At 48.0% G+C, this 11,242-nt stretch overlaps 1 protein-coding gene across 1 annotated transcript in view; it reads left to right on the top strand.

The window, feature by feature from the left end:
• LOC119463854 (solute carrier family 22 member 8) overlaps window positions 1–8,315 on the top strand; it is a 69,652-nt gene extending 61,337 nt beyond the window's left edge. The window contains exons 4-6 of the mRNA XM_049655412.1: window positions 3,017–3,234; window positions 5,488–5,848; window positions 7,731–8,315. Of these exons, the coding sequence (XP_049511369.1) occupies window positions 3,017–3,234; window positions 5,488–5,848; window positions 7,731–8,315 (1,164 nt within the window). The remainder of the gene's footprint in view (window positions 1–3,016; window positions 3,235–5,487; window positions 5,849–7,730) is intronic.
• Window positions 8,316–11,242: the final 2,927 nt, after the last annotated feature.

The following is an 11,242-nucleotide window of genomic DNA, read 5'->3' on the forward strand; positions in this document are numbered from 1 at the left end:
CAGACTCACTTAGACTCAGGCGTACCGGGTGAACAGAATTGTAGTAAGTCGAAAGAATGCCGGAGTCTGAGTGCGAGCGAGGGGCCCGGATTAGAAGAATTTTGGTGAATCCGAGTCCGAGTGAGCTTGGCTGAGTAGAAGTTTGGTGAGTTTCAGTTCGAGTAAGCCCGAAGCAAAAAATATATATATTGTGAGTGAGTGTAGGTGAATTCTATTTGTTCTGACGAGCTATAGGGCATCAATGTACTAGTAGTAGTCATCTACTATAGTAATAGTCTGCTTCCATGTACTATTTGGGCTACACTAAACGCCTTCATGATCTTTGGAGACCCTGGTTGTCATTGTGTCATATCAAGAAACCTTTAATACCTTGATTATTTGGACAAATTTATTTATTTCAGGGGGAAAAAGTACGTCAAAAATCTGATGTATCTATAGTTTAAGCCGGTGGAAGCTCATAACCACATAAACTGGCAGCTCGTTTTAAAAGGCGTGATAAAGTCTGAAAACTGATAGGAACGAAAACAAGAGGAAATGCAGGACGTTTTGAATTAGAAGTTAGCGAACAAGAAGCATTTGCCTGCAACTACGAAGTTATTAGTCACATTAGTGACGTGCCAGGGTGTTCCATATTTAGCAGCACAAAATTAAAGCTTCCTTTATTTCCGCTGAGGCATGCGCTCATGGTTTAAAGAAGGACCCAACACCAGCTGACCTTGTTTATAGTCACGTGTTATCAAAGATTGTTGCTGTCTATATGGATATTTTAAAACAGCAACAGGAATGTTTTGCTAGGTGGTTAGTCGAGCCGTTTGGTCAATGTTTATCATAGAATCCTTCTCGAAGCACCATCGCTGACGCACACAAAAAGAGAGAACTAAGATACCAGAAAGGTCGGTGTTTCAGTCAGGATAGTTGGTCTTCGTTCTTTTGTGCTTCATATTTTGCGCTTCGATAAACATTGTACGACAAATGAAAGTGCTATTTAACCTGATTATCTGGCGTAGAGAAGCACACCCCTGCGCCAGTGGGTATCTTACCACGTATCCGGAGTTCAGACACCGTTTTTCTGAGGAGCCGCCAAGTTAAGCAAACATTTACACATGCACAGTCAGGAAGGAAATTCTCATTGAGGTGTGAAGAACAAAGCTGCAAACACAACATGAAATGTGGAGCTAACTAGGTGTGCATCTGCAAGAGGCAGTGCAGGACTATCAACGTGCTTATAAACAAAGAAAACTATGTTTGCTCATGAGTACGTTGCCCTCGGACAGCTGTTTTGAAACGCTGCCATCAGTTTTCTTGCTGTAGACTCACTGCATCTTCTCTCGTCCGACCTCTTCGGCTTTGGAGAAATTTGAAAGGCGGTCGCTTTCAATGTATGCTGAAACGGAATACTCCAGTGTTGAATAAACTGAACGAAGTGCAGGCGCCCCACTTATCATGGGATAGAGATTGATGCAAACTCTGCGTCATGATGAGTACCTCTAATGTTGCCAAGAGCACCGCATCTTCATTTCCATTCATAATTCGAGGGGATTACAGCTGCGACACTTTTAACGTTGTATATTTCGTCGAATGCACCATTTTACACGCACAATAGATCGGACGAACGGAAACCCCCTTTTAGGCTACGTTCAAATCACATGTAAAATCTATACCGCTCCTCCGCCTATCCCGACAATTGAACACACTAGGTCACCCTCTCGAAAAATGTAAGGCCAGTTATTTTTAAATGGGATATCCATTCACTACAACAGATAGAGAAGCTTGCGAGTCATTTATAATACAGAAGTTCAGCACGACTTTCTAGGGGAATTAATGAATTCATAGGTATGCTGACGTGTATGCCCAACTAGCCGGATAAATGTTACTACCAATATTACCGACATGTTTGGCGCACCAATGAATACTTTTCCTGTCTGTTTTATGCATTTCCTAACGGTTATATATATGTATGCTATATAATATAAAGAATATTTATGAAGCTATATCTATATTTTCGCACTGATTTATTAGAGATAATTCTCGCCCTTCTGTTATTATTACTTCAATTTGTCATATCATTTTTCATTTATCTCTGATTTTATTTTTCATACACGCATAAACGCATATACAGAACAGTTTGCCCTCAAACGCGAAAGACACCATCTGTGCAAAGAATGCAATGGAATGCAGTTCGCATAACTCAGACGCCAACGGAGGTCACAGTATGTGGGTCATATAACCAGGTGGGGGTGTATTGACTATCTTCGTGGTCTCGCAAAAGTTGCAATAACTTCAAACAAAGAACATAGACAAACACTATTCTGGCAGTTGAGACCCCTCGCATGCTCTATACTAACACGTGACCACTCTCCTCTGCATTCCACTGGCTGCGTCCTTCCATCTTATATTTCTCACGCCACTCCACGCACGCGTGCACGTCAACAAGTGCTCGGACTGACGTCAAATTTCTCAGTGTCTTACGCAACCCGGCATCGTGTCTTCCCTATATGCAAAAGTTCACGCAGCACTTTTGATAGTCTGCGGGTCACCGTCGTCATCGTCCTCGATCACGCGCTAACGATCGTTCAAAACGAATGGCAGCGCTGCGCTCCACGTATCCATTTCTTGGCCAATCTCCCCTAGTGGGTAGAAGCCACATACGTGACAGGAAACAACAACAACACTCTCAACGCCAAACCATGTATGTAAAGTGAGGTGCACCACCACCATTATGTCTCAAAAGGAACACCGTGAAAGTTTACAGCGCGCACGACGACAGGATGAATACCTAAGCGAAAAAATGTACGTGTCTTACGTGCAGGGACACGTGTTACGTGTCCCTGCCGAATTCCTTTTTCAAGGCAGGCTTATCTGGCAGATTGTGGCCATTGGTTCTCACACTCCCCTTTCTCCTTAATTATCTAATCGTCACCGTATTGCTTTCCCACGCACAGGGTAGCAAATCACATTGCCCAAGCTCCATACAGCTGTCCTCCTTTAACTCTCTTTTGCAACGTTCTGCCACCAGGTGCTGCTGTTTGAGTCCACGCCATCTGGTCCGCGAGCGACTTTCATGGCTGCCTCCGTGAGCCTGGCCACGGCCCTTTCTCCCGTGTTTGTCGTCGCTGTGAGGGAGATGTCCTCGACCTGGCGAATGATGCACGCCATGCTACTGGTACCAGCGCTATTGCTAACGTTCCTGGTGTGCATCATCGAGGAGTCGCCCCACTGGTGCCTATACAACAAGTGAGCTATATACATACGGAAACGCGCTTATCCGCGGTCCACAGTATGGTCGGAGCTTCAGTGCAGCACCAGGCGTATATTTACACCACTATGACTCAGCATGTTTATTGCATTTATTTCAACTCAACCTAACCCCACAAGTGCTTGAATATGACATTGGACAGAATAGTGGTCGCAATCCTGTCACGAGGGCAGCGTCTTGGGAAGCATAATCGTTGCAAACACAAATAAGGTGTTTATAAACAAGGACAGATTTCGAACTAATGCAGATTAAATAGTTATGGATTAGAAAAAATTGGCTGTGGCTTAACTCAGTTATGCCTGGGTGTTCGTAGCGAGAGGTACGGTTAGTCCTATTGTTTAGCTTGGTTCTCTCTACGGTTACATGTTCATGTTTATCGTTTAGCTTCGTACCTCTGAGTGTTTGGGTTTGGTTGTTACCTCTCGTTAAGTTATGGTTACATTAAGGACTAGACATTTTTAAAGTGTAACGCATTTATTTTGAAAGTATTCATCTTGTTGTTTCTCAATTGTCACAAAGACAGCCGCCCGATGCTCGGTGAGGCGGGAGAATAAGGGGTTGTCGTGCAGTGATTTGAACACGTTTCGGGTTCTATCCTCATCTGAATTCACTCGCCTGGCCGCTTCGTACTTACGACGCTTCTCGAGGCGTGCGGCTCGTTCTTCCTCCGTCCCCTCGGCTCGCTGCCTCCTCTTGGTTTCGTTTCGACGACGAAGCCTGGCTTCTTTCAGTCTCTCCGACTCACTTTCCATATCTGCCCACGAATCCCACCGAGCCGCCCCTTCTATATATACGATGCAATGCCGGCTCTTTCTCTGTGGTTGCAACACGGTTTCACCGGCTCTTCCTCTGATGTCATGCCAGATGCAAGCGGCGAACGCTCGCAACACAACTGCGGCGGCGGCGGCGCGTCGCCGCGCCGTGGTAACTCGAGCAGACGATGCCAGATGGCGCGGCGAGCGGCGCTGCCAGCTGCGGCGGTTGCTAGGCAACGGCTCAGCTCGTAGTGCGGCCACCGGCCACAGCGAAACGGCGATAATGCGGCCAGTGTAGCTCTCGCTACAAAAACACAACTAAAGAAATTGTGGAGTAACCACTGACGATTGTTATCGGTGTACGCGAATAGCCTGAACGAGCGAAAGAACGAGTGAATGAGAGAGAGAGAGCGAGGGAGAGAACGTTTTCCTTGCTGGGTCGGACCACCGACCAACCCCGAAAACGGCCAAAGAAGCAAAGAAAGTGACTCGCTCTGAAATTGCGTCATATGATGACCTTACCGGAAAGAATACACTATGTCGATGGAGGTTCACTAAATATGCGAGAACGCTGGCACCATCCCGAGCTACTTCTTAGGAAGGAAGATTGATATTCCCCTTCACTAACCATCTTTTTTCCAGAAAGACAACATATATTTATATGCATTTCTGATTGTGTTCAATGTCCTCTTCGGTCATTTTGCAACATTTACACTGGGTTGAATGATTGCGGTGTGCCTTAGTTTTTCTTGTGTGTAATAGGCGGTTCTTAATCAGCGTTGCCATTGGATACTGAAGAAAAGGGAGTCAACATGTAAGTTTAGTGTAGCCAAACAAAGCCAAAATTTCATTATCTTGCCGGATTTGTCGCCATTATAAAAAATATAGTGCTAATCTGCGCCACCACTTCGCTGGCGTCAACTCCCCATGGTTAGTTCTAGTAGACACCCATACGCAAGTACCCCGGAAAGTGGATGAGGAAACGGCGCCACGCTAGCTCAAATGTTAAGAGCATTGCACGCGTAATGCGAAGACGCGGGTTCGAATCCCACTTGCGGCCAGTTGTGTTTTTCATCCACTTTCATCTCGATTTATTTATAATTTCTTTGAATTAAGTTAAGAACTACAACTAGTTTCCCCTACGCTCTCCTTGGTGTCATTGTTTGTTGGCTTCTTATGAGCTGACTAATAAAAATCGGGCCCCTCGGTTTGCTTTCTTCTCGTTCATATATGTATGTCACGCACGTACTTTGCGAAAGTGCCGCCAGACGGCACAACGTGTACAGGAAGAAACGCGAGAGAGGAGTCTAGCTGCAGCACACGCCTGATAGATGACGCATTTCGGCAGCGGGCATACGGCATGTCGCCACGTTGCTTCAATGCGCTCACGTGGACAGTAAACCCGAGATTTCTTACGCCGAAACCCTTCAAAGACAGATTTGCCCTTTCTCTCTTCTTTTTCGCAAACGCACGCAGCATGTTCGACGACGCCGAGCGCATCGCCATGTGGGCGGCTCGTCTCAACCTCGAGGACCCGGACCTCGTGCGCGACCGACTCGACCGAATCCGCAAGGACGCCGAGTCGCACGGAGACGGTGCGGCGTTCCGGTCCGCGAGGCTTCTACGCTACATCACGTCGGTGCACATGCGGTCACGCTGCTTCGCCCTGTTCGGATGTTGGTTCTTCGTGTACATCGCCTACTACGCGCGGGACTACGAGAACCTCGCTCCGTGGGTCGGTGATTTCATCTGCACGATAAGAAGTTTTAACTCGGTTTACTCCTGGCTGTGTTCCAATACTCGCCGTAGACGGCTAAATAGATTAGCTAAAGAGACAGTGGCCATCTTAAGTACCGTCCCAGCTCTAACGAAGGCGGCGAAAAAGACAAATTCGCGAAGGCAGCATCGAAATCAAAAACGATGCGGGATACTTTGCCGCTAAAAGATGACGTCGGTTGAGCGGACGGCCTGGTCCAACTCGACGGGAACGTTGTCTTCTAAACGTAGCTGCGTTTTCTTATGCGCGAATGTAAGCGAAGTTGTGTTTTGCATAGGCTTCGCACACATAAAGTGTTGGAATACCGCAATAATATATGTTTTCTTTGCCTTTTGTTGTTGACGCAAGGGGGCGTCATACCACAGTTACTAACTAGATGAGACACGTGTATGCTGCAGCAAAAACTCGGAGACTACTCAGCACATCCTAATGGAATGCGAAAGGATTCACCTAGCCAGACCCGTAGGTAACGTACACCTTCCAGAAGTGCTTGTGTTTAAAGTGGGCGGAAGCACCAACTGGTCAGCAGTCGAGATAAGCAAGAGACGTTTAGAGTGTTGGTGGGAAAAAAAGCAGGGAAGAAATTGAAGTGACCGGATCGAGGCATTGGTAGCGATGCAAGGCAGATAGAGATGTTCCGAGGAAGAGTTGTTTACAAAATTGCTACAATGAGAAGCATTTATAGCATACCTCAGTAACTCGAGCAGGCTATGTGACTATTTGTCACCACTCCGTTTCAAAGGGGATGCCAATAAACATCATCTTCTAGACGGTTTCAGATGCGTTCCATTGCTTGGCCTCGAAGCTGTCTTTATAGCTGACAATGTAGACCATCTACAATGATGGCCAGAATGGGAACACACCCTCCGTTTCAATTCAAGTTACTTGGATTGCAACTTAATGGAATTTTCAACGTTCCCAATGAGCTTCCTTTGCTAATTTGGACATTTGAAAGGTCCTAGAGATTTTTAGACATAGGCTTTTCGTGGCTGTGCAACCTTAGAGTGCTGTGTTAAATAACTTGCCGTCGATGAACCCATTACTCGTGACCGAGGCATGCAGGATTCTAGATTTGTCGCTGAAGCATGAAGTGAAGTTCAGCGGGGAGAAACTCACGTATATAATATGCGCTGCGGAATCGTTAAACATCAAAAAACAAAAACGATTAGCCTTGTTCGAGCGTTGATGCACAAGAGAGGGACGCATATATGCTGTCTTATGCTACCTTAAGCAACGCCAGCCAAAAAACATTTCTAAATGCCCATTTTTATGTGCTTGATTGAATCGGCACATTAAATACCCGAAGTACACTCAGAATATATATATTGCAGAACACATAAACATGTGTTTAATTTTAGATAAAGTTGGCTCCACTACAGCTGTTTGAAGTTGGCTTTGACAGCGCCAATAAAGTGAATGTCCCAAACAACTTCTGTGGCCTTTGAGAGTTCTGACGAAACCGAATGTCCCGTAGAATCACATTTAGTCAAGCAGGAAGGCCCTAGTGCGGCAGACATTCATTCGAGTAATATTTTGGAAAACGGCAGGACCACCATATATATATATATATATATATATATATATATATATATATATATATTATGACGTCTTTGTTGGCACGACGTTTATGCAGCCCGAGTACTCGGCAGCGAGCCAGCAAAGGCACACACCCGATGATGATGATCACAATGAATTGAAGATGAGGATCGAGCAACGTAGGATGATGATAATATACAGATGAAGAAGACGTGCGTAATAAACGCCCACACAAATTAATTAGTGTGGCCGCTTATTACGCACGTCTAGGATGATGATGATACTATATAGATGATGAAGACGTCTTCTTGAAGACTGACTTTGCCGGCGCTATAGAACAAATTAGAAGATTGCCATCTACGTTACTTTTCTCGGAATGAGTGCCAATACGGGCCGCGACTCGCAGGCCGAGCTTCAAGCGGCGGAGTGGTTCGTGGTGACCGGCAACTTCCCGGCCATGGCTGCCGCATACAGCGTGACGCGGCGGCACAGCGGCTTGCGTTCCGTAGTTCCCCTGTTGGCCGCATGCTCCATGATGTCGGCGCTGCAGTCGGCCCTGGTCGCCATAGGCGGCCGCTCGTTGCTGCTTATGACCTACTGCAGCTCCGTGCTCATTCTCAATGTCGCCTACGTCGCACTGGTGGTGCACACCGTTGACGCGTTCCCTACTCCAGTGCGAAGTCTTGGATACTCCGGTGCGTTCATGTCCGGCCGTATCGGAGCCATGATGGGTGCGCTGTTCCGGGAGTTCGAGTCTATGCCCCTACCCGTTAGCATGATGCCCACGGCTGTGACGTCACTGGGGCTCCTCGCCTTTGCGGCGTCCGCTGTGCTCGTGCCGCCAACTCCGAAGGAGTTGATCGCGGACGAAGGTTCACCGGTTGTTTTGGACACGTCGGCAGTAGCGACGGTGTCAAAAGGCAGCCCGATGTCCTGGAGGGTGCACAAGAGGCAGTCTCCTACGGCGTCGCTGCATTCGGAGCGTAAATGAACGCGTTATTATTGGTAGTGTTATGCGTGTCTGGCTCCTTCCACGAAGCTTTATTGATGACGTGTGTGGGTCTCCAGGTATTGACTGATTTGCCGATATGACTACGACAACTGACAATAACCGTGATGTTTTATATTGTTTAGCGCTCCTCTGTCCAAGCGCAGTTTTGTGTGGTGGACTTGGTTGAGTCATTTCTAGGGGCACGTAACACGTGTCGGTGTTAGTTTGCCGTGGTTTGGTGATTATTTACTCTATGAACGTTTAAAGTACTTATGGAAGTCTCGAATTGTAGATGTTGGAAAAGAGGACGCGTTGGGATGTGTACATGAATAAGGCTTCATGCTATGAAGTTTTGCTGCTTTTTCGGTATGATGCTTCTGGAGCGCTCATAGGTTTTGAAGCTTTGTTCCAGGCAATTTGCGAGCTCTACGTCGTCACCGTCTTGTAATTGAGAATATCCTTAAAATCCTGCAAACTTCGCAGAGAGACCAGGGAAGCGCTGTGTTGTGGGAAAGCCAATGAAGACTTTGCTCAGCGCCAATTTGGAATAGTTTCAAGAATGCAAGTTACTCGTGTTTCTGTTGGCACGACCAGTCGGTAAACATGGCTTTTGCGCCGACGTTCGTTAATGTATGGCGGTTGTACTTAACCCTTAATGTACGATAAGCGTACCCTTCTGTGCTATAGGAATACTATCAAACCGGAATAGAACGAACTCGGATAGAGCGAAATATGCTCTCTATCGAGTACTCGAAGTTCTATCATTATGCATGTAAAATGTATTCTTATAGCGAACCAGACATTGGATATATCGAACTTTGAGCGCGCACGATCTGTCACCAAAAAGCTGCAAACGCGCTCCACCGCCGGCTCCGGGTAGTATCCTAGTCTCCGTGCAGCCGCAGCACCCGGCCGCGCCTCCGCTCCTCCAGCCAGCCTTGCTTTGCAGCGCCCCTGTGATAAAATAATTTTATAATGGCCCTTTTAATATCAGTTGCGTTCTATTTTGTTATTTTTGCTTGTTTCCCTTCCTACTGTGTTATTCCTTACCCTCTCCCCCGTGCTCTGCGCCGCGTTGCAACAGCCGGGGGCCAGCATGGTAGCTCCCACTAATTACAACAACAATATGTGCAACGCAGACTTGTATGTAACGTATTACCTCTAAGTATTTAATTGTAGTCAATCGCATTTTTGGGTGATCTTGCTATTTAACGATTACTTTGCTGACAAAGTAACGTTCGCTGAAGTTACTTTCTTCGGTAACCATTTTGATGGACTAAGCTCTGATTTTTGACAGAGGGCTATCACAGGCGACGCAGCGTTGGGCACTTAAAAGAGGCACTGACATGATATTAAGGCGAAAGCCTTAGAAGTCTATGTTGGCGGTGCCCTTGCGGTGACATTGGCGAAACTCAGCAAAAACCCAACAAAGATATAATCAGTGGCATGACCTTTGTTTAACCACTTCACGAAAGCTTCTCTTATAAGATACCGGCATAGGGTTGAAAATGCATAAATTTTGTATTCAACGCGCTGGAACGAGAATGTTAATCGGGGACCTCAATTTTTGTTAATCACGTACCGAGGTGGGCACTGTTATGGCACGTACACACTAGCGGCAAAACGCGCGCGGCGCGCCGCCGGCGGCGAAACGCAGCAGCGGCAGGACGGCCATACTAAAGCCCCTATATTTATAAAAGTAGCGCCATTCTTAGATCTTGCCGCCACCGCGCTCACCCCGGCGCTTCCTCCTCGCCCTCTCTTAGCCGCCTCCTGTCGCCCCAGCCTCCTCCGCTCCCCCATTGGCCAATCCGTGTCACGTGGAAGTTCGCGTCGCGCTTTTGTATATTTTTTTCTTTCCAGCGCGCTCCAACTGCCATTCTCGGGCCTGTGCGACGAAAGTGCTGTACGCACAAACGGATCAAACGTGTTAGGGACAAGAACTTCGTTGTGATGGCATGCTGCTGCGCCTTAAGTTGCCGCAACCGACAAGGCGAGGGCAAAAGGCTTTTTGTTTACCATCCGGCGTGCGCAAACGCTTGCTGCACACTTGATATTTGCGACGTCTCGCATCGTCGCGTTGCTACTTCCAAAACGGCATTATTAAGACCAGTTACTGACTGACGAAGCAAAATCGCGCCTCAAAAACGTCTCCGCAGGGCGCGATCGAAGTTTTCCTCGGATTTCCTCTGGTAGCGCGTTAGCTGTCGTCTGCCACGGCAGGCCCGACGCAGGCGGCGCCACTGTTGATATCGCGCCTCGATCGCGCTGGTCGCGCCGAGCGCGATAGTGTAACGGAGGAGGAGGGAAGTGGATGGCACTACTTTTTATATATAGGGGCTTTAGGCCACACCAACCGGCGGCGCGCCGCTGCGGCAATCACGTGACAGATTAGACTCTCTCTCCCCCCTTCTCGAACTATCCGTCAGCTCGGTCCGGGAGCTGATGCGTGCAGATGATAGTGCGAAACGAGTTTCCTGCTAACAGCGGACGCGAGTACAAAACGAGCGGTCGAGCGGGTCCGCATGTCACCAGTTTCCCGCGCGCACGTCACGGAAGCGGGCCGCTCTCATTGGTCTCCTTCATCCGCGGCACGCGGCAAACCGCAAAAAATCGGTCCAGGAGCGATCCCTGCCGCGGCAAGAAAAACCGGTTTCGCGGCTGCTTTCGCGGCGCGCGTTTTGCCGCTTTGCCGCCGGCGTTTTGCCGCTAGTGTGTACGTGGCATTAGGGTGAACACGCGAGCGCGCGGCCGAAGGCACTGTCAGCCCCGCGTAACGGCCATTGCTGGAAACGTTGCACATGCGCAGTACACGTCTGACGCGGCTCTTTTTCCACCGCGCGCATCACGTCACTGGAGAGGCTCGTTCCTCGTCTTCTAGCCACGCTTTTTCCTCGTGAGAGTTGATACAGCCTTTAAAGTCCGCT

Source organism: Dermacentor silvarum, chromosome 9 (genome assembly GCF_013339745.2).
Source record: "Dermacentor silvarum isolate Dsil-2018 chromosome 9, BIME_Dsil_1.4, whole genome shotgun sequence".
Lineage (NCBI taxonomy): Eukaryota > Metazoa > Arthropoda > Arachnida > Ixodida > Ixodidae > Dermacentor > Dermacentor silvarum.